A 24,643-nucleotide genomic window follows, 5' to 3' on the forward strand; every position below is an offset into this window, starting at 1 on the left:
AGGCATTTCAGTCATTCTGGGATGGTTTTAAGTCGTTGGGGCAACAAGCCCAGTTGATGGGGAAATAGGCAAAACAGCAGATGACCACCAGGCAGAATGTGCTGCAGAGGAAATGAGCCCCACATACTTTGGACTTGCCATTTCTCTGCTAACAAAAGGTATTCTGAAACTCTGTGACAAGTTTCTTATCTCCTAAAAATACCTCATGGAGTTAAGTAGCAGGCACCTGCAGGCAAAGTCAGAAGTCTGAAATTATGGCTGTGCTGGTCACCTGTGTGTGCATCAACATGATTGCAGGGTTATTCCGGGTTTTTTGTGCCAGTTTGTTTATTTCAGAAAATGAGGTAATTGCATATAAAGCTTATATCAAAGACTTTCAGTGAGGTCATTAAGTCAATCTTGAAAAACTGAAAATGAAGTACCTTATTTCATTCTCATTTCCCAATGCATGGTACTCTGTGACTTACTGCACTGAAAAATTATTCATTTCCTTTTGGGGATTTTTACCTTTTTGAACTGTTTGTAATGACCATATGTGAGGTTTCTGCCTTTTTTCTAGTGTTTCAAAATTTCTTTGAACAATCTTACAGACTGAAAAAGGTATTTTCCCAACTCTATCCCAGCTGAAACCAGGACAATCAGTCAGGAACTGTAGCACAGTGAAATGAAAGAAAATATTCTTTATGGCATTTATGGAATCACTTAAGACAACTTTGGTCTGAAATAACCCTAACTTAGAAAGTAACGTAAAGCACAGCTTCCATTGACTTCTTTGCAACTGCCTGATTTTCCACCCTTTCTGAAAGTGCTTTTAGGTTAGGAATCCTATAAAAGTTATTGTTCATGAATGGAAATATTTAGTTTAAATGGTTTTCTTGAATTAATTTATGAACTTGCTGGCAAAGGGTGGATAAAAATAGATTTGTTGGGGAACGTAGCTGCATCAAACATGAGGGGCTTTTTTTCTGGATTTGTCCTGATTCTTCAGTACAAGTAACTTTGAACTTTGCTAGTAAGTGAAACAAAGGTCCCAAAGAGGCAGTATTCTTCATAGAATCCTGAATTTCATCGGGGTTATTTCACCCTGGGGAAAAAACAGTATGAGATCATAGAATTAAATCCTATCATTAAGACGATGGGAAAAAAAGAAGTAAACTGCTCTAATGGCGGGGGGGGGGTGGTCCATATATGTATATTTACATACAAATATGTACACAGAGAATAAGATTTAATAGGTGTTAAATGTTAAGAAGGAAAAATATATTAAATCTATAGAAATATATGAAGCATTTTTGTTGCTTCATTTCTTTCTGAAATCAAACCTGCAATCCTTTGCTATGTGCAATAATGTCTCAGACGGTATTATTCACATATATTTGATATTAAAATTACTATATATTTTTATGTTTGATGCAGGTAATCAATTTTTTATTCTCCAATTTTGCTTTTTTTTATGAGCCATTTATCAGTTATGCCTGGCTAGTCTGTCAAAAGAGCACTTTATGACTAAAGTGTACATACTGGGTTCCTAAATTCTATTTTGATACGAGATGTGTGATAAGAAAGGTAGTCACTAATTTTTAGATATAGAGAATGAGGAAATTGTGAAACACTATTGGAAAGGAGGCAACCAGGTAGTTTAAAAATGCCTGTTCATCTCACCTGTGACTACTTAATGGTTCAGTATCATAAAAAACAACATAAAACACAACTGAGGAAAAATTTGATGCGTGTTAATCTTTACCCTTACTCTTAGCTACAGTAGCGGAAAGGTGATGTAAGGTCAATGAAGATACACAACTTGGGTCTTTAATGTGATAAATTCATTTTATTCATGAGGCTACTTTTTGAATGTCATAAGACAAACCTTATTTCCATTTCAAACTACTGATAGATATTATACCGCTCTTCCAGTGTAATGCATTGAAACCACATAGAAGATCAGTAAAAAGTATTTTTGTAGCCCATTGAGTCAATATTACACTATGTATGGGGAGGTGTTTATTTGCATGTTTCATAGGTTTCCTGTTTGTACAGACAAGTAGTCTGAATAAAAAAGCACAGTAAAAGAGTATAGGTCCAGATTCCAAAAATGGTTATACATCTATCGGTGAATGACCCCACAAACTTACGGCACTTTTGTCCAGGGAAGAATCTGGTACCTGCCTAGCAGAAAGTATTGTTTTCATTGAGTTTATTTCCTAAGGTACCTTTGTAAGGTAATAAAAAGGATTAAAAACTTCCTATGGCATGTCAGCATGCTGTGGCTTCTCACATAATTCAGCCGATTTAACATTTTCAAAGCATTTGTAGCAGTTCTTCTTCTCTGGTGTCTGATTGCCAAGGAACTAGACTTCCTTCTTTGTCACAACTGGGGTTTTTTTGTTTTTCTTTTTTTTTTTTTTATAAAAATATAGGAATTTAATCTAATTTAGATAAATTAAGTAATCTCACAAAAAATGTTAGGTGTTTGTCCCTGAGAAGGCAAGATCCTCTCATCCCAAACTCCCTACATAGTCAATGGATAGAAGAAAATGTCTTTAAGACTTGAAGAAAGTGAACCAGCCCTCTTAACTCAGGTATTTACTTCTATCCCATTAACTATACAAAGAATGCATACATCTCCAGAGGGTAATTCAATCTCCTTGAATTAAGTACCTACCTCTCCCAATTCTAATAGGAAATGGCAAGAGGGTACTTTAGCATAATAGCCTACAGGTTGGAAGAGTCACCCTGACATGAGAGACAGGAGCTCCCCGTGCTACTCAGCCTGCAGGCCTGGTGCCTTCTGTCTCACCCCTGGCCAAAGGATGTCCAGAGACAAAGCAGGGCTGAGGCTATGCTCCCCTTTCCAGACAGGTTTCTCTTTGCAATCCATTGAGCCACATGTAAAATTCGTGCCAGTGCCATTTAGCAGGAGGCAGGGTTCTCATCCAGGCTATCCAGTAGGATTCATCCAGTAGGAATATTGCTTAAGTACAGCAGATACGTGTTTATCTCCTTCAGCCTGAATACTGTACGTCCCATATCATGGGTGGGTACTCTGATATTACCTAGCATGACCAAACTGGGCATGTCTACTTCACTGTCTATACTACAGTGAAGCTTTTATTTTGAAGATATTTTAACCCACCTCAGTTCACTAATCTCGGTAACAGTGCAATCCCCCAAAGAGTTGTTTTAGCACAGCTAAAAGGCTGAGAACATAGAGTGGATGCACAGGCAGGAAGAGAGGAGTCAGCAAAAAATTCTGCAGCCAAGTTTGCCATGAAAGAAAGATCAGAAAAAACAGGTCTCATATAGATATCTTCAACTGAGCAGCTGGGGATTTCCTGTATTTGTGAATGCTGTAGTCAGGTAAGCCTTCTTTATGCTTATCCCTTCTGTCTTCTTAGATGTTCCTTTGCAATCCACAAAGTTTTAAAAACTAACTAGAATGTCTCTCAGGTTTTGAGAGCATATTAAGATCCATGCTTCTTGAGATGTTCTCACATCACAGGAGGTATTCCCCACCATTCTGGAGTGCTGAGACTTCTTAATTTGTGGCATAATTATTACTGCAAAACTAGCCCGCATTGCTTTGGGGAAGACAGGTTGACGCAAAATGTTTTTCACTATGAGCAATGGACTTGCTTATTGCTGAATAAAGGTTGTAAATGAAAATATTTGTTGTTTTACTTTTCCTGTTTGCTTTCCCATTTACCGTGGCTGCTGTTTTCTCTTCCAAGGGATGTACCTGGGGAAAATAATAGCCTTATTATTGAATAGGGAAAATACAAGTTTTACTGGACATTTCTAGATATATATTTGCTTAATATTTTTTCATTGGAATACTAATCTATAGCTGCTGTGTAGATTTAGAAGAACTCCTATTAGTCCCCATTGTATTGATTTACTATTCTATTCAGAAAGAAGAAAATATTCCTCTTCTTATATGATACTTCTTTAAAAAAAAAATATTTTGGATTTTATTGGAAAATGTCCACTGAATTGTGAATATCATTTCAATAAAGAGCATTCATGAAGAAAGGTACTGCCAAAGAAACAAAAGGAACTGACATTCAGACACTTGTTTTACTGTTCCAGATTTCCTTTTTGCTGTACTGTTATTAGTGACTTCCATGAAGTGTTCTGAGGAGTCACAAAGATATTTCTCCTCATGAGTTTCCTGAGGTACTCCAGATGTCTGCTAAGAAACTGTTGAGGTTTATTATTGTAAGAGGAGTCATTGGAATGCAGACAAGAAGCAAATCTTGAAGGATATTAGCTTTACAATTATTAAATATTATAAAAGTGAACAATGACTACATATATGTTTGGTCTTTCAGCAGTGAGCCATGTCATTTAACTACATATTTTTATATGATGCATTTCTTAGAGGGAGGGAATATATTATTTTTGTAATTTGTTTTGTTCCTTGCCAGGCAGAAAAACACAGGCTACTCATAAACTTATATTTTAATAGTGTGTGCATTCTATTGAAAAGTTTGCCTCATTTTGTAATAGTAACAATATCAAAGGGTTTCTTTTTTTTTTACCATCATAAATAGGGTGTTTCAGAAGAAGAAATATGTCCTTAGGCTGATACAACACCTATGGATTTGTGGAGCTAAGCATTCTTTTTCAGTTGCTCTTTAAATAATTGATAAATTATAGTCTGTATGCATGTTTAACAGCAGAATTATTTCCTTTTGCACCAGGTTAACATAAATGGGGTTTGCTGTTGCTGTATAAACATCACCTATAAATTTTAAAATACTATAGCAAAAAAAATTTCTAAAAGGCTCTTGACAATCTGTTTTAAACAGATTATTTTAAAAGTTATTTGCCTAACAAGATAGTCAATATACCTCTTCTGACTATTTAGCAAGTATGCCTGCACCTTAATTAAGCTAGCTACTCTTGCTGCAGCGGTATGGAGATTAGCACATTCATTTACCAAACAGTAACCATAAATAGCATTCTCATCTCAAAATGTAATGAAAAGAAGTCAGGAAAATAAAGTATGCAATTTGAATAAAAGAAGAATAGTCCCTAGGTTTGGGTAGCAGCTAGAACTCTCAGGCTTGTAGGTGGTTCTACCAGTAAATTAAGTTGCCATTTACATAGCTGGATAGGTTGCAGGCCAAACTTAGCTTAAAGTAATTATATCTGTCTGACCTCTGTTTAGTCTTCTGATCCAAAACCTACTTCCCACTAGCTTTGTAAGCTCATAGCACAAATCACAGCTCATGCATTTTATGCTTACTTTTTTTTTTAAGACAGACACAGAAACTTCCCACTTGCTCCTGGTTATAATGCCATTCATTCTTTACAATGGAGTGACTTAGAAGGCAGTTTGCGTCTTGAACAAGTCATCAGCAAATAATAAAATTACTGATCTGTGTAGCTCCACTGGCCATGTTGGTTTTGATCAGAACTACAGCTCTGAGGAATGTTTTTTTTTGTTTTGTATTTGAATAGTCAAGAAAACTTTAGCTCCAGAAACATTACATTTCAGCTTAAAAAAAAATCTTATATTTTTGCATGTTGGTGTCTTCTATCCCAACCATTAGAAGACATGAAAAGTTAATACTAATAATGGGATTACATTCACCGCCACTCTTTCTATCAGTCTGTCATCAGCTTCTTGGCAGTTCTATATATATTGTTTGTCTCTGGTACTCTGTTTACTACTGTTAGCTCAGTAGTATTTCCTGTAGAGCACAGGGGAGTTTACCAATAGAGTGTTACTAGTACTTCTGTATTTGATATAGGAATTGTTGCCTTCATTCATCTTTGGGATTTTTTCGTCTTGGGTTTTGAGCTTATGCTCTCACAGCAGCCTATGCTTCATAAATAGGAATGATATTATTCAGATATTTAATTGTTTTGGTCAGTTCTAAATTCTCCAAATAGCACACTATTCTAATATGTATTACTGTTTTAAGTGTTATTATAATAGTGTCAAGTTTATACATTTAATTCCCACATCATGACAATATCTAACAATGTAACAACATACAATTTCAGTCATTGTACATCATCTGGTTTTGTTGCAGCTTGACGTATGCATTTCACTTGTAAACTACAGCTTTTGTGTTCTTCTACTCATGTCACTGTCTTCATGGTTTATTATGCCTTTGCTGAATAATTTTCCTGATTTTTATTTTAACTATAGTGCTGTACTAATTTTCTGAGCATGCGTGTGCCATGCCTTTTTCTTTCAGGAAAGATAATGTCCATGACTGATAACCAAAACTTGAGTAATGAGAAAAGGCATTGTGGAAAAATTAATAATTTGTCTTTATTCCAGTAATTTAAGTGTCGTAAGGATGATTCTTCCTTTGATACTGTTTTTACGGTTGAAGCTTAGAGAAGTTGACACATGTTGATACCTTGAAAAGTTGAAATCCTATGACTTGCATTTATTAAGTTATGACATCATGTTTTCCTTTGGACTACAAGGACTATTGATATAGAAAAAATCTATACTCTTGACTAAACAATCTCTTTTACTGCTGAAATGCAGTTAGTGAGTTGCTGTTCTGAAATCTATTGACACAGATGCACTTTCAATGAAAGATCTTAAAAATGTGTCTTGAACTTTATACACCATGTGACAACTCTCCCTCATGCAGAAATATGTAATTTTTTAATTGATTTGAAATTTGTTTTACTTTTTATTTTGTTCTCTGTTGAACACAGTAAAATTAGTTAAAGTTCATAGTTTTCTCTTAGGCAAGTCTGAAATGAAATTTAAAGCAAAAGTAATCTTTAAATTTACTTGTAATATCCTCAGTGCTTGTCTTAGTCATTCTTAATGCCAAGAAATTGGTAATTCATGAGAGGTTGGGGAAAATTCTGTTGATTCTTAATTATTCCAAACTCTTCCTGTTAAAGGATTACAAGGTCATCTCCAAGGCAAGAAGAAGATACCATCTATTACTGCTATGTCATTTTAACATTATTGTTGTCAAAATTGAAAAAGCCCTCAAATGTAGTTCAGTATTTACCATACTTAACAAAAAAAAAAAAAAAAAAAAAAAAAAGAGCTTGAAAATTAATTGGTTTCCACAAAAAATTGTACCCTACCTTTTTTCCCTATTTGGTACTTTGACATATTCTACAGCTTGGAGTGCCTTTCACCCATGGTCCCACACACATGTTCACATACACAGCTCTTTATAATTGTATATAATCATATTGCTCATTATTTGATCATTCCTTTTCAGAAATACCAGAAGATACTTGAGAAGATCCATATTTCTGAGGACTACTTCTCACTATTTTATAATGAATTCTTAGTTATTAAGTGAAATTGGAGATAAGTAGAAGAAACTGCATTCTTTAGAAGGGAACTAAATTCAAGAGTTTTAAAGCTAATGGCTCAGCAGCTTGTTAAGAGAAAGAAGGTTAAGGAGAGTCCGGTCTTGACTTCTTAAGGCAATGCAGAAGCTTTATTGCAAAAGAGTTTCTCATTGAAAGCCAACTCAGAGAATGACTGAATACAGTGCTAGAGTCTGTGATTAATCTGAATGCAGAGTACAGTAAGCCCCATTGTGTATAAGGAAGAGGGAACAGAAATATTTTACAAAATGAGGACATGACTTTTAAATATAAAAGTACTACAAAGTAATTTTGTAGTGTTACAAGTGAGATTTAAAATGATTAGTTGTTCAGATGAATGGTGAGCTTTCAGCAGAAACAAATACTGCAGAACTAAGTTTTTTATAGCCCACAGTGACATATGAAAATATTTATTTTTTTTTAGTATCAAATTTCATAATTGTGGTAATACCTAGTTCATTATCATGTGAAACTACTGTCTCAACAGCTATTTCATTTTATATCACCCAAATTACTCAAGTAATATAATACTGGGTGGGTTTTTTTTCGCTTACAGACAGTTTGTTGTCTGGTGCTGTCAGAGAAATTGTCTCATAAATATTGCTGTTCTTTCTGAGAGCTCCAACAGAATACAAGTGTGTAATTCTTTTAGACAGAAAAAGTGAAATGTGACACAATACAACAAAGGCTAGGTGTTCCTGTAATTTTATTTTTAATCCACTCAAACTAAAGTAAACAAACTTGGATTGGTGGTAGTGTGGTGGAAAATATATTACCTGTAAAGACTACAGAAAGCTTCTTTAGCTTCATTGCCTCAGGTAAAGGTATCTGTCTGTGCCACTGGCAGCTGGCCAATTTATTGAACTTTGCCAGCAGGAATTCATTTAGACTGATATGCTATGTTATAAGTATTAAATGTATTTTTAAAATCGCTAGCTACATTTCTACGGGGCATTAGGTTCTGTCAAGAGGGTTAATTGTCTCATGTCTTATATATAATTGTGTAAAATTTCCCCTTTTTTCTGCCATTTTACTACCCCCTTTGTCTTATTAAATGCCAGAGTGTGAACTGCAAATGTTGTTATCTCTACTGAAGAGAGGAGTCCTGAAATAATGCAAACCTTGGCAAACTGTGAACTCTTCATGGGAAAGGTCAGAAGCCTGCTGATAGACTAAGAGCGTAGGAACAAAGTAGGTTTAGCTGCAGTCTTCAAGAAACTCTCTCTCATTTGTTTCAGCCAAGTCAGAGTGAAAAGACCAGGTTGGCAAGGGGGACTTAAAAGGTAAAGAGCCATGTGACTGAGTAAAGAAGCAATTCAAAAGCTCTGAATAGGACTTTTAGGGGGAAGGAAAGTGAGGCAAGTAATGAGCTTCAACAAGTATACCATATACAGAGCAAACTGAGGATGAGAATATAAATTGTTACGAGGTGTTTTTCTTCCGGGACCTGCTAATGCTGGAAGTGGAACCTTTAGATGGGAACCAAAGCTATAGGTATCTCACTCCAAGTCTTATGTGGAATTTGTAGGAGTTATGGTTTGCAGTTTCCTTCCCAAAGAAAGCTGAGGAGGGAGGAAGATGCCTCAACTGGAGCATACCTGTTAGAGAAATCTCTTAAGAAGTTGGTAGAGAAATTACATGAGAAAGCTGTCAAACTGAGTGAAATCTGGGATCAGAGGGTGTGGATAAGATGACTGGCAACAAGCCAGGAAGATCCACAATAGCTCTTACTGTGAATGAGAAAAACCTGGCTAACAAGAGGTTTCTATTCGCAGGTTTTCTTCATAGGGAAATGGTCCCTTCTCAGGCAGTGGTGCATTACAGTGCTGCCTGCAGTAACTAAAGTTTCAAGCCTAATGACAGAGTGGAGAAAAAAGTAAAACAAAGACCTGGCAGGCTGGAAAAGCTGTGAGATTAATGATCACTCTTCCCATGAGGAAGAGATGTATTGGTCATGAGTGACTCACTCCTGTGTGTGATGAAAAATTTGGTCTAGTGATTGGACCTAACATCTTGGGAAGCCTTCTGTCTCCCAGGAGCTTAATTCTGAGGAATGTTGTGAAAGCCATCTAGCCAAATGACAATTAACTGAACTGCTCGTTCATGCGGGCATGACCAATTTCAGTGTGACTCTAAGCAGATCAGAAGTGACTACGAGACTCTTGGAGGAAGGCTGAGGGGGTCAGAGCTGTTGTAATGTGCTAGTTAGTCCTCCTGGTCATGCAGGAAAAATGTGTCCTACAATGCTTATATGCAAAAGCAGTGTCACCAAAGAGGGCTTTGGTTTCTTTGACAGTAGCATGAACTTGCAAGAAAATACAGGGTGAAATGGAACTGTTTAGCCTGAGGAAAAGAATAATGTTTCAATTTTAGAAAAGCTACACAAAGAGCAGCCAATTTCTTCTTTGTTCCTGTGATGGATTACATGAGGAGTAATGGCCTTAAACTGCAAATAGAAAGAGTCTGTTTTGATATAAGGAAAACTTCTAATACTAAGTAGAGCTGTACTTGCTAATAGATTGACTCATAAGGTTCTGAGAGTGCTATCATGGCAGGACTGTACAAATGCATTGGGCACACAGCTTAGATCTATTGAGTTGCTTTTCAGCCATATGTTTCTATACTTTTGTATTATCATAGAATTAACATATTAGTATCAGTGCTTGCAACTGCATTCAGAAATACTAGGTTAAGACAAACTATGGCTACCATTAGACTAAAGTTTTTCCTCTGTTTCTTCAGTATTCTATGAAAACTTCTGAAAGTAAATATTCTATACTAGATATTTAATTGTCTAAGTGTATCTTGTAATGAAATTGTAAGTGAAAAGTAAAATTAAAATTTGAGTCATCTACATTTTTTAATTTCCTTGAGAAATCAGAAAGTATGATATCTGGTGTTTTAAAACAGGAGAGATGTATAGATCAATTTTTAATGATTTAATGATCTGGTTTCTGCTGGGAGAATGACATGGGGTTGCTTATTCTGCAGTAATAACAAATGGACAGAGGTGCTAAGAGCTGCAGACCTGTTAATCAACCATCTAAACCAGATAATCAGCCATCTGATTGATTATTTGCATTTAGATAATTATTCCCATTGAAACCCATCCTTGTTAAATACCAATCTCATCACCTCAAGTGCTATGTCACTCTAGCACTAGGTACATACAGTACATATTCATTTTTAGATTTGATTTTTCCTTCATGACTTTAACTTTCTTATTAGCTGCTATGAATTACCAAAATTATAAAATAAATACTTTCCAAATGACAAAAACACCCAGCCTTGGTTTTCTTCTATATGCATATTGTCTTGTCATCACCCAAGTTTCATAACAACCACAAATATAATGCATTAAATAAACATCAGTCTTGTGTACTACACTTACCCTTGTTAACTGTATGCAACAGCTTTGAAAAGTATTATTCCATCTCCAAAAAAAATTGTGACTAGATCAATAATATTTCTTTATCATATCTAGCATACTTGTTTAATATGTTTAATAATTTAATTTTTCTATTCAACAGTTTATATTCAAGCATTTCTCATGGGTGTTTGTACAGGCAGATATGTAATACTGCCATGATTTTGTGAAGGAGAGTGATCCAGGGTTTTCTTCACTGTGCTCTTCAAAATCTACTTCTTTTCTTTGCCTTAACCTAGTTCTTTTGACAAGTGCAGATTTCTTAAGCTTCAGGGTGTTGGTGTTTTGATCTAGTAATGTCTTCAGGATGTAACTGCTTCTTTTGCATTTTGTTATCTACTAAACTAGCCATTATGACCTGCTACTCCTGCCATTTTCTGAATTTTAAATGTTATTTTGCTGTATTCTCAGTCAAACCCAACTAAATTATAATAACTCAAGGATACTATTTTAAACTAACTCATGTAATGAAGTTTGAAAGTTTAGGACCCCACAATAAGCCAATGATAGTCTGTAGAAACAAATTGTAGTTTTCTAGTGCCAAGCATAATCTTCCAACCATTAAACTTATTTCCCTGTGAGAGTTTTGACGGTTTAGAATTTTTTTAATTTAATTTTTAATGTAAGTCCTAATCACTGTTGTATAGAGAAAGGATATAGCAACAGCTAAGTAAAACGTCATTGAAAAATTGGGTGGAAATTTAACAAAACTTTCCTTGAATGTCAATAATTCAGAGAAAAATAATAAAATGTGTATTCTGGAGGTCTCTGATAGCTTCTACAGTCTAGTATTTCCAGCTGTAGAAGATATATAAAGTTTATATTTAACGTATTTTGAATACAAGTGACTTAGATTTCATAATCTTAAAAAGATTAGCTAGGGGAATATGGAATAGTTATATTTCAGATGGAATTCCTTGATATCTTCAAAGGCAGACTGGATTTGTAGTTGCTAGGAACACTGCATCTTTACTCGGGAATCTATGTATGTTTTCTTAACAAGAAGTAAAATGGATTTGAATACCTATGAAGTATTCAGATGGATTTCCATTGCACACTCTTGCTCTTTGGTGGATAGTAAAATTGTTTTAAATTACAAATGAAAGAAATACTCAAGAGGAATATATTTCACTATTTTGTGAGTAGATGTTTTACTGATGATTATCTATACCAGCTTTTTTAGTCTTAGTGTGACTGATACTGCAGTAATCATACTCCAATAAGCAACCACTATTATGATATAAACCACAATTATCCAGATGCATTTCATTATCTGAAGCAACATTTCTTGTATCTCCTTCTGGGACTTTTTTTCCATAATTTTTCAATTCTTATTTTTCACAGACTTTCTAGTAAATCTGTGGTAAAGACATATGTTTCTCACTTTCAGATGAGACCGTAGTAGATTTTTCAGGCACTGGCTTTCCATTGTTGCCATTGTCTCTTTAATAATATGCATTTTGCCGCTGGTATTTTAATTATGGAGATTCACTGTTGTGAAACTGTGTTGTTTGTAACACAAGTGTCTTCTTTAAAGCAGCACAGTAGCAATAATATTGTTAAGATAATGCCCAAACTTAGGAATAGGTGTTAAATATTTCAGGATTAAATAAAGTCATAAAGTCATTAACCTGTTAAGTGAAACTTTTTTTTTTTTTAATTTAAATACAAGCAATTGTAGTCCTATTATTGGAACATCACAGCTGTGCAAAGACTAGGTTTTGTGCTTTTGTCCTTAGGGATCCTACTATATTTTCATGTAATAGGCACAAATCTGGTATTTCTTTGCAATATCCATCCATTACTGCTGTGCTGGTAGTGTTCATCACAACGCTTTTGAGTAAGAAAGCAAATGAAAGAAGTTTGATGGTATGTGGATTTGCAATCATAGTTCAGATTAGCATTTGCCTTTTGATAATGCTCTTACGTGCCATAAACTGATAATAACTCTCAATATTAAGAAATCTTTCCATACATCAGTTTTAGACCTCTGTTAGGAATGATTTGCATTCAACTGATCTGTTTTTTTCAGGGGAGCATTCCTGAGTCTTACTAGCCATCCTTTGTTGTCTCCAAAAGTATTTATCAAATATGTGCATGTATGGGAGCTCACCAAAAGATTCAAGCTCTCTTCTGTGGTATTTTGAACAACTGGCTAATACAAGGGCAGTCAGTACAAGAATTTAAAACAAAGCTTGTAGAATTATTGGATTGCTTTCCAGATGAGACCTCAAGACTATCTCAGGCCTTTGTTCCTCTACTTGTATGTAGGATTCAAAGGAAAACTTCTAGTTTCCAGATGGATTAAGATGATCCACGAGAACTTTAAGTGCTAATCAACCAGAATTAATATCCATCTAGTTCTGCGTCTGGAGTTAGCAAAAGTATATTACATTTCCCTTTGTCTTTACAGCTTCTTCTTTTGTGTCCTTTTGTGCCAATCCTGATTTTTTATTGTTCTGGATAAGAATATCTTTCTAAAGAATGTTCTCAGAGCACCTGCCTTCCTTTCTTAGCATAGTATCTGCCATTGTGCTTTATTTAAAAATATTATGTGCATATATGTTTGCAGTGTATTGTAATGGTATCCTCTGGTGAAAACAAAAGTTACTCTTTTGCATCAGTTACACAGTGTGTGCTGTGACTGTGCTTAATAAATAGTAGTATTACAATGAGTTCAGTAACGTTATGGAAGACTGAAGGAACACGTTTATTTTAGATAATCTATCAAGTAACAGAAGATTTTTTTTTCTTGTTTCGTTTGTGAAAAAAATGTTTACATTTTGATTTTGATTCTTAAGGATTGGTAGATCTGGATCATCTGTCGATTAAATTTTACTCAGTGTATTTTGTAACGTGCTGGGAAGAACAATGTTGGCTAATATCTTTCCATATTGTCAAGACAGAGTATCTCATAATCTTAAAGATCAGAGACTTCTGCTGCCCGACTGCAGAACATTTTTGGGTTTTATGCAGTGTCCAACATTTATGCATGTTTCTAAACATGGGTGTTTCTAAAAATAATCACACTTAACAATTTTAGTTCCAGGTAGAACTGAAAACATATAATGCAGTTTGGAAGCTATAACATAATTAAAAATAATGTGTTTCAAGAAATCATCACCATATTACCTGAAAGATAAACATGATTGTTTTGATTCGTCAAAGTAACAACAGTTAAAGCAACTATGCAATGTAGGTGCTTAGATCATACTTTAAAAAATAAGCTGGAAATTTGCGAATGAGAAAATGATGTTTGGATCATGCATTTACATTTCCCAGGAACATTTAAAAGTATACAAGGCTCCTAATGTACTTTATTTCTGTTTAAAAAATTAATCTCTATGTATGAAGTAAACAAAAATATTACCAAAGTATTTAATATGTAACTGTAACTTGCCCCTAAAGAGATACTTTCAGTATTTTGTTTAGAATAGTAAAATCTCTTTTTCTTCACAATGTTCTTTCATAACTTAAATTTTTCACAGTATAGGCTGTAGTCTTTCCCTAAACTGGAATGAAATGCACAGTTTTGACAAGGATTTTAATAGCTCCTACTAACACAAACAGGGATTTATCATGTTAGAGTATTTTGTGTCAGAAATGTTTGTCATCCACATTTTCTTTTAAGAAATTGTGTAAGATGTTTAGTATCTTATAAAGTGGGAATTCATTTTATTTTAATACTTTGTCCACCAAATGCCGTAGCTCCTCAAATGCTTCCCCTTGACTTACACTGAAGAAAGGAGGAAATTGAAGCTGATGTACATGCAAGAAGGGACAGTAGAAATGTTCTTCTGACACTTTTGATTCAGGATATATTTGAAAACCAACTCAAATTGCTTGCCAGCATGTTCTTGACAGTGAGAATTATCCTTTGATAGTGAAACTGTGGGATGTCAGTGACAGGCTTACAGACTTGCTCAGTATTTGCGTGAAGAATGCAAAGAGGTTACCACTGCAGCAAACAGTCTGTTTTTTAAGTCTGCAAAACACAGTGCCACTCACATCTCTGTAAATAGTTATTTAGAGATTATATTGTAAACACTGGAGGAAATTCGGTGGTGATTCTTCTTTTCTTCTAAAAAGTTATCATACCTTTGGTTGAAGCAGTGTAAATGTTACATTGTGGTTTCAGGGCTTTCAGGGCTATACAGTTAATTCCTAGTTGACAATGTCTTTAATTTAAAGATGTGTTTTACTCTTTTACCCATAGCTACAAAAATAATTGTGAAAAGGTAACATAAGAGAGCATAGAATAAATTCTAGGTATCAAGTATCTGTCATGAACATACATGGTAGACTTACTAGGTTTGCTCAAAAGATTTCAGGGCTTATGCTTAAAATATGAAAGAACATTTTTGTTCTTCTAATGGCAGAAATGGGTATGTTCCACACTTAATTCTCCTTGTATAGGACACTTGTGTCAGAAAGCTGGCAATGTTTATTTACCTAGGGGTGTTGTTGAATGTTGTAAGAAAAAATTACTTGAACAATTATCAAGACTGATTTTGCGTACTTGGTTTTACACCTAGGATACAAGGTTAGAGTAAGGGATGTTTCAAAGGCTATTCCAGCCCAATTTTCCATCATTCTTTAAGGAAAGGTATTTGCTTAAAGCTTGATGACCTTGGTGGATGGCAGTAAGTTGTTCTGAATTATATATAGTTAAATACTCTAGTTCATGTTATAGCTTCTACTCAGAAAAAAGAAAAATACATAGTATTGTAGAATTCAGAAACAATTTTGCATGTATCCTCCTCTCTGGGATTCTGAACAGCAGAATGAACCACATAGTGACTGCAGAAATGTCCCATTATTCATATAAGCTTGTCAAAGATTTCAGTTGCTTTACTGCTGGAGATACTTTTTCTTTTTAGCATACATGATTTGGAAGGGAGTGTCTGATATATGTCTCTAAAATCCAATGGGTTTGATTTTTTTCTTCTAATGACTGACTATTAATTGATTTCTTTATTCATTTTTATAGATTAAAAAAATCAACAGGAATTTTCCCGTAAACCAGCAGGTAAGAAAAAGAAAATTTGGTGTAGTTTCATTTATACTTCTCATTTCAATTGTATTTAATTGTGTGGTAGATGTGCATTATTCTAGGTCAAGAATTCTCAGTAGATTTACTTTACTTACTGGGTAAGTAAATTTAAGTAAGTTAAGTATGTAGATTTACTTTACCTTTACAGGGTACCTTGCTGCCTCAAAATAGTTTAGTTTTGTTTTGTTTTGTTTTGTTTTTTTCTAAAGTCAAAGGGAACTGGAGTGTTTGGTCAAAATAAGATCATGCCAAATCTTTTCAAATTAACCTGTTTAATGCATATATATGTATATATAAAAGTTTTCTTCAGATTGCATCTTACCTATTTTACTATAAAAGGGGGAATGGTATTGTTATGCTTTACAGAATTAGCCAATATCCATCACTGTTCTAAAATCCTAAAAATGTATGAATTCTACTGTCCAAATGAAAGCATGACAAAAATGTACAAGGTTATGGAGTAGGCTGGTAGCAGAATTTGGAACAAACTGAACCAGCTGGCTGTCTCCAAGTTTATCCATTGGTAGTCTCATATTAGTGGAAGGCACTGCAATATCTTAAAAAAAAGGGAGTAGGATTCCTTGAATAGAGATGGTTTCTTGCAAAGTGCATCATGAGCACAATTGCTGCTCTTCTCTGCAGCTGTGTATGAGGTGATTGGATCCATGGGACAAAGGGACAGAGCTGTGCATCTTGAGAAATCTGTTCTTTCCACATATCTTTTTTTAAAGCAGCAAACCAACAGTCAGCTCAAAGTTAAAGGCTGAAATTCTGAGGTTCTAGTTGCTAGAGATCATAGTATGAATGGACAACAGCCACACCTCCTCAAAAGGATCTATATACATTTTAGAAAACTATGTAATAAAGCATCAATAAAAATATTCAGGATAAAGCTCAGTACACTGTAAAGTGACCAGAGATTCATTTGGAACATAACCTGTTCCCATACTACAGTAACACCATAAATTATTCTGTGAGATAGCACAACGGTTGAAAATATGACCATTCTGTGGTGGTCTACTTATCACAGAGTACATGTCTAGTAAGTTAAACCAGTTAATTCAGTATGCACGTGTTGTGTATCACAACTATTACGTAATGGGGATTTCTTTTTAAGAAACTTGTAATAATGAGAAACAGAGAAATCTGATTCATCAGACGGAACAAATTACTTCCTTGCAGAAGGAGAAAAATATGTATAAGACTGAGCTGTAAACTTGCCTTCAAGAGGACAAATTTGAGGAAGAAAAGTGCTTTGCCTCCCTTATACCACATCTTCAGCCAGTCAGCGTATGTCTCAGTCCCCTTTCTCTGGAATTATTTATATGGAATTGTGCTGAGTGTAGCTCACAAGGGAGGGGGTATTGCTACTTGGTTTGCTGCTTTCTTTGTGAGAAGGTCCACAAATCATAAAAAAGGAATGACAATAACAAAACAAACTGCTACTACTATATGGGTATCTATAAATGAAGTTAGAATAAATAACAAATAATTAGCAATTAGGTAAATTTTTATTTTCCCTTGATTCTCAATTCTTTGCCTACATTACAATTACTCAGATTTTTAGATACTTTTATCTTACTCTTGCCTCCTGAAGTGACAGAAAGGAAGTAATTTGTCACATTCAGCAATTGAATATAACACTTGCATTTGGGAATCTTTAGAACAGTTTCTATAACATCAATTGTTGGCAAAGAAATGCTCCTATCTCAAAAGAAGGAAGGACAAGATGCAAGGAAACAGAAAATAGTTAGCTAGATCCATTTTCACTCCTATGATTTACTCTGAACTTATCTCTTTGCTTTTATTACTGTGAAAAAAGACAATAAAAATATAAACAACAATTATAATGTTCCACCAGGCTAAAATATTAATTCAGTCATCTCTGATGGAGAACTTGGAACCCTTGGCATGTGTAGTCAGTAAGGCATTTTCCTCTTCATTAGAATTCCAGTGGAAAGAAAAAATAATTTTCTTGGCTTGAATATTTTGTTGGTCATGTATTCTGTTAGGGCGGCCTGCAATTAATGTGTTCTTCTCTCATCAGCATCAGTCACTGTATTCCAAATGAATTGGCGTGGACCATTTCAAGAAAGTCAGCAAAAAGATCAAACTGAAAAGAGAGAGGCCTATCAAATACTGGAAAAGAAAAAGGTTTATTGATCTGTGGATGTCTTGAAATTTTAGGGGACATTAATTTCAAAAACTGACTCCCTTTTGGGTTTACCTTATGTAAAGAGGGTTGCGGTTTTTTATTGTAGAAAGAGCTAGGAAATATCACCTAATTTAAGCTAAATAAGGTATTTCTGAGAAGAGTCAGAAAAGACTACACAAATGTAAGGTTAATTTTTGTGTTCAGATACGTAGCAAACATTAACAAGATATGTGGGGAAGGAACAGGCCTTTTTCACTTGTTACATTAAGACATCATTATTTATCTGAATATTAAATTATCATCTTGAATACTTTTGTCATCTTGACATTTATTTTAATAAAACACATTTTTGTCTAAGCTAGTTTTAATTTTTTTCTGCAAACACATCATGGACTTGAATTCTGAAACTGATCTGATTAGGATTTTATTTCTAGATTTTTTTCTTACAGTATATTTTGCCTGAAATTATTAGTCCAAACTACAAGCACATTATCTCTTTAGGATGGAAATGCCTCTGTGTCTTATTGTATGTACTATGCATCTTGTTCAATAAAAAGCAGTAATAAGACAAACTCTGACAGTTTCTAAGCACCTATAATGAAATGTTTTCCAAGTCAGTTTATTGAAAAACATCCATTGATTAAGAATTTTTAGAGTCTATCTTTAATCAATACAGGCGGAAAAGGTTTGTATGATCATGTGGCTCTTCATTTCTCCCTCAGTGACAAAATTCCTACAGTATATTTTACATTTCTTCCCCATATATCTAAAAGATTCCTGATAAATACCAATAATTTCAGTATTTAACCTTTTCTCTTAAGTATCCTCCTTTTGCTAAATATCCAGTTACTTAAGGGGATTAATAGCTATCTCACACTTAGATATTACTAGTATCAAAAATGCGTGTGAAGGTTTTGATTTTACACCTTTGTCTATCTAAGCAAAATTTTCCATAGAATTTTCCATCAACAGTGGCGGCATTACAAGTTAATCTTTTGACTGCTGTGTTCATCCTATTACACTTGAAAAAAAAAACCACTCTGAATTTCACTTAACGAATACCCAGGGGATTTTTTATGAGCACTGGCAGGGTAATTGAAAGTTATTTTAAGGGTTGTTTTCATTTAGGATTGTTATATATATGTGTGAGTATACATATATATGAATATAATTGAGATATATATATATGTATCTGTATAGATATGTGGATTTTAATTACTTGTTAAAGGGAAAGGGGGGAAGGCAGATGCCAAACTAGAGTCAAGGAAGTGATCCAGTTAGAATTCATTCATTAATATATTCTTGACTGGAGAAGAAAATGTCGTCACAGACAGGTCCATTAGTATTACAATGAGGAAACAAATGAACCTACACAGGTGTGGAAGCTGCTGTAACATTGACGGTGTTATCCAAATATCTCAATGTTGCAGTAAGTTAAAAAGAGAGAGAAAAAGTAATTAGAAAAGACTTGTTGACTGCACATAATGTAGCAGCTTTCCTTTAAGGGAGTAATTGTGAAAGTACGCGTGTCTAGAAAATTATTAGAAAGATAAGATACATTTATTGGAAATTCAAAGTTCAACAATGAGTATTGATATGAAAGTGACAATTATAGGCACAGCATGAAGTAATAAGAAGTTCTGAGAATGCTGTTACTGCGTTTAATAATGGTGGAAAGATGATGTAAAAAATACTGTAAGAGGACCAGACAGACAAAATATTGATGAAGAAGATTGTGGGAAAAGAAGGAAGTAACGTTCCCCCTTTCTGAGATGAAAGTGATGAAAAGAATGCTCGGAGGTGGTAAAAAAATTAGAAAATTGTTTGTGTTTTCTATATTGGTACTATATGCATGGGCTACATATAGTACCATCTAAGAGAATATCAGCAAGTAGTTTAGAAAAAAAAATTTAATACTTTGGTACCGAAAACATAATGCGTATTTTAAATATGCATTAAAGATAGCACTATGTCATACACAAAATTTTCATAATTCCAAGGGAAAAAAGATAAAGACGTCATAGCAGAGAGGCACAAAGAATAGAATATTTCAAGGTTAAAGCCAGAGGCTTCGGTATTTGATCAGCCAAGATGGGAGAGGAAGCACAGGCATGTTTCCTTTTCTTAGAGCTCATCACTGCTGTTCAGCTGTTACACTGATTACAGCAAATGTCAGCTACTGCTATAGCCACCATTAGGCAAAGAGTTCTGAAAGGTGTCATCGACCTCCCTGCTAACCCTTTCCAAGTGACAGTAAAACACACCCTACCTCAATAAACTGTGGTGTTGTATTGAGGACAAGCATTGCCCATTCCTTTTCAATTCCCAACATTTACATTAGCCACTATGAGTTTGTGAATGTGCTGATCTCAGCTGAAAATCGAATTGATAGCATCTAGGGAAATCAGGATTAGATAGCCTTTCTTACAAAATCTTCTGACCCTTCTCAGGGTGGGAAACCAAATATATTGCCTCCAGCTACTGGAGATTTTACTACACATTATAACCCTCATTCGCTATTTGGGATTTGGCATTTACTGATTGCCATGTCAGGAGGGTGGACTGGTTACATCTGGTTTAGGTATGCAGTGGAATTCAAGGTTTAGATCTAAATCTTAGTCTGGCCTTCAGTTCACCTCTCCTGTCCCTGCATGTGCAAGTAACTACAATGTTTATAAATTGCAGTTGGGAAAGTCATAACTTTCTGATCGCACTTTTAACTTATTTTAAGCATTAAGCTAGTGGTACAAAGCAGATTCAATACCTGGCAATCCCAGGAAGCTGTTTTTCCATTTTATTGGATTATATCTGTGTTCACATACCTGTTCACAACTGCAAAAGTTAGCCTCTTGCTTCTCTGCTACACAGACAAAAGTTGAGTCTCAAGGTTTCACATGAAATGGATAATATCTTGGTAGAGTATTTAAAATTCTCTTTTCTTATGCTGTATGTCTCAACTCTACAAAGATGAATTCAAAGGCTATAACACTCCAGCTTTCATCAATGCTGAATTCACAAGAAAAACCAATAATGGGGAAGAATGCTATAATCCTTTAAGTTGAACACTATTTCTTTTCTATCCACAGGCAGCATGAGCATTTTTGAAAAATTTGTCTTGTCTCTACAGAAGATAAGATATTCTCAATAAATAATTTTAATTTTCGGTTTTAAGAATAATTTTCCGTCTAGAATTTTCCTGCATTTATAAAAAAATCGTTAGCTGTCCTGTTCAAAGTTAACAGTTTATAACAAGAATTATATGAGAAAGAGACAGAGAGTGTTTCTGTCTCCACAACTGTGTTAAACTCAGTTTTAAAACAACATCATGGCATAACGTACTGATGCCGCACCAAGGCAAGAAACTGAAGTATAATTGTGCATGTCAGATTCTGCAGCACTCAGTTGTCATGAATCCCAGTGTTCTGCAGGCATATTTACATTCTTGATGATGTTCACAAATATATATGGATATGCCCATTCCTCTTATTTTGAGATAATTTAATAAAAACAACTACATGCAGCTGTACCAGATCAGCTATGCAATATCACCTCATATTCTGGCTTAATAGACTGTTGCTCAGCTTGATTAAAGTTACACGGTTAGAAAAATCTCATTTAAAATCACTTCTAAAAATTCAGCTCAGTGAGTTTATTTAATAAAACCTGACTTATAAACGGGGCATAAAGGTGAATACATGCAAATGTCACAGTGGCTGGCTTGCCTGTCAGTCAAGCCAGTGTCCTTTGCTGCAGATGTGTAGCATCTCTATCACACTTAAAAAGGTGAATTGCATTGCTAAGATGGACTGATAGAACAACTTCTGTTCTAGTGATAAACATCGGTATGAAACAGAGCACATACCAATTTTTTTTTTTAATTGCAGGATAATAACCTCCAAGATGGCATTGCCATTGTATTAATATTTTTAAAGTAGAATGATTAAACAGATGTTTTACTGAAAGGTGACATGAAATCAAGTCATTACTCTAGAAGTACATTCAAGATGGTGCTTTTGTTCCCTCTACTTAGGTGTACTTTGGGGCTTTTTTTTTTTCTTCCTGATTTTGCATGTCTTTTGAATTAATTATTTTTCAATATGTCATTATTGTAGTTCCTCAGAGTAGCCATTCTGCAGCTTTTGACTGACAGTTATTGAACTTCCAGGTCCTATGGTACATCTGCTCTATCACCATCTGTTGTCACAGTAAGGATTTGATCAGGTTTATTTTGAAGGAAAATCTCTAGAATGAAGCTTCTATTGTTAAATGTTTATAGAGACACACAGGGGGAGCTGGGTTCTTGCTGTTAAATTAAGCAGAAGTGCACGATAGGGTGTAAATTATGCTGTGCTAATTCCCTGCATTGTATTATCAGCCTTCTATGGCACTCAGCATGGATTATTACTCCATAACATAAACCTTTGAAATACTTATGTTGCTTATTAATTCTTTATTGAGCTTTCTGTAAAATAAAAGGAATATCTATCTATACCTATATCTATAAATATGTATGTTTGTTTGACATGAAATGCTTTTCACTTAGCAATTTCCTTAATTGTTTTAGGTACTTCTGAGGCATTCTCTGTTACTAAACTATGTTTCCTGTGGCTGATAAAAGATTTTTATTCACTTTACATTGTGGTCCAGAGTAGCTTTTGAACTTCAGGACATAAAAAAGTTTTAGAAGAGCAATACACACCAGAGATTGTTAGAGATTTGAGGCTGAGGAAACCACATTGACTTTTGAGAGGAAGGTCAGACTGCTTCCTGAAGACAGTGGATTACCTGATGAGCTTGATAACATTCACGTTGTGAGTCACTTGATGCAGTTGTTGGATAGCAATGTTTATATCCTAGGGCTGCATACCCTATAGCTCATGAGAGGATGGAAGTAATTTGGACACCTGCTGGAAATTTAGATGATAGAAAAGAGTGATTAGATCAAGTTCTTATTTAAATCTCAAACTATAAGTCTCAAGCTGTGTATTAAATCACTTTTGCATGTCCAGCAAATTTAATTTTGCCTCAAGCATAGATTTCATACTCATTTACATGTTTTTCTCATTTATCTTCTCAGTTTATTTGTTTCTAATACTAACTTGTTAGTATAAGAAGTATTAGTTAGCTAATTTTTTTCTCTGCAATATTAATGCCACTTCCTGAAAATTGCTTTCAGTAAGGGTAAGTTTTGCCTGACCAAATTTAGTGACTACGACATCTGTGTTCAGATTTTAGTCAATACAGGGATGAATGTACTGTGTTCTGCACTAAAGGCTTAAATAGGGAAGATGGATGAGGGGAGTCTAAACACCTTGCTCTCTTGTACACATTTAAAATTGAGTGAAATAAACAGACACGTCCCACAACTAGGTGTTATTAAGTGGAATCCTAAATTGATAAACAGAGAAAAATAAAAAGTTGCTTATTTTCTGGTTCTGAAAGAAGAGTTACTAGACGTTGTAAGTATTTTAGTGACATTTCAAGGGTGGATTACAGAGAGCACTTAGGAGTCTGCAGGGAGGTGATGCCTGGCTGTTACCCATTTGGTTCCTGAAGAATGGAGAACCATCGGGATAAGATCCAAAACAGCCGGGGTGTAGCACTACCTCAGGCAGCTCACACGGACAAGTCTGATAACCCTTCTCTCTTTGTGGCTTAGGGGTCTAAGACAAAGCTTCATTCATGTCAGGTTCAAAGCTCTGAATGCTTCACAAAGACTTTTTCTAAGAAATTAATGGAAGTTCCTGCTCTAAATAAATAAATAAATAGATAAATAAATGCATATACTTTACAAAAGAATAAGTTTATGCCTTATGTTTATTTTATTTATTTTTGGGTGACAGCCATGGCTTGAAAATATTCAGCTGTCAAGTGGACAGTTCAATCTACTGCTTTCCAGATTAAGGTGTTCTAACCAGATCCTTCACCTTGCTCTACACTTCTCTGAGGTGTGAAATCAGGCTCTTTCTGATCCCACAGGTCTTGCATGATTTTATGCAGTGTCATAGCTTCAACAGGAGCTGTATACCTCAGCTTTTAGCTTGATGGTTAGGTTAGAAGATGAAAGATAAAGGTTTTACACACTGACCTTGCAAGTGCTGTAATTGCTAGGTTGCCATAATAAGGCTTTCCCTTCAGCTGCTACTTTTTGCAACAATATGATCTTAACACTTTTTAAGTAACCTGACCCTGTTGGTATGCATCCAGGGTTTTTCCAAATCACACCCCACTCCAGCAGGTTTAGGCAGAGGAATCATTGCTTCCTGATTTGTCATAAAGCTTTAACATGGACAAATACTTGCAGTTCTTCAAGAAGGTTAAATCTGTATCTATGATGAGGTCAGACAGTGAGAAACTGTTAAACTTAAATAGCAATTGAAGGGATGGTTTTGGTACATCATTTTATCCCTGTGTTCTCTTTATATGCATGACATAATTAAATCCTGCTTTAAGTTTTTAAGCATATTTGGATCTGATATTTTGCTTCTTACCCAAGAAATGGGATATGTAACATAAATAGGACAGTGAAAGAGATACTGGCAACTTAAAAGGCAGATTTTTGGGGAGAGTTGGATATTTATGATGTCCGAGTCTGGGGGGGGAAGTAGATAATGTTAAACTGAGAAAGGGCTATTTTTTATTCTAATATAATAAATGCTTGGATCTTTTTCATGTATTT

At 34.7% G+C, this 24,643-nt stretch overlaps 1 protein-coding gene across 5 annotated transcripts in view; it reads left to right on the forward strand.

Annotated features, from left to right (window-relative positions):
* SNTG1 (syntrophin gamma 1) overlaps window positions 1-24,643 on the forward strand; it is a 352,865-nt gene that overhangs the window by 261,160 nt on the left and 67,062 nt on the right. For all 5 annotated transcript variants that reach the window (XM_075085000.1, XM_075084999.1, XM_075085001.1 and 2 more), the window contains one exon: window positions 15,747-15,785. In XM_075085000.1, coding sequence (XP_074941101.1) covers window positions 15,747-15,785 — 39 coding nt within the window. The remainder of the gene's footprint in view (window positions 1-15,746; window positions 15,786-24,643) is intronic.

Source organism: Phalacrocorax aristotelis, chromosome 2 (genome assembly GCF_949628215.1).
Source record: "Phalacrocorax aristotelis chromosome 2, bGulAri2.1, whole genome shotgun sequence".
Taxonomy (NCBI): Eukaryota; Metazoa; Chordata; class Aves; order Suliformes; family Phalacrocoracidae; genus Phalacrocorax; species Phalacrocorax aristotelis.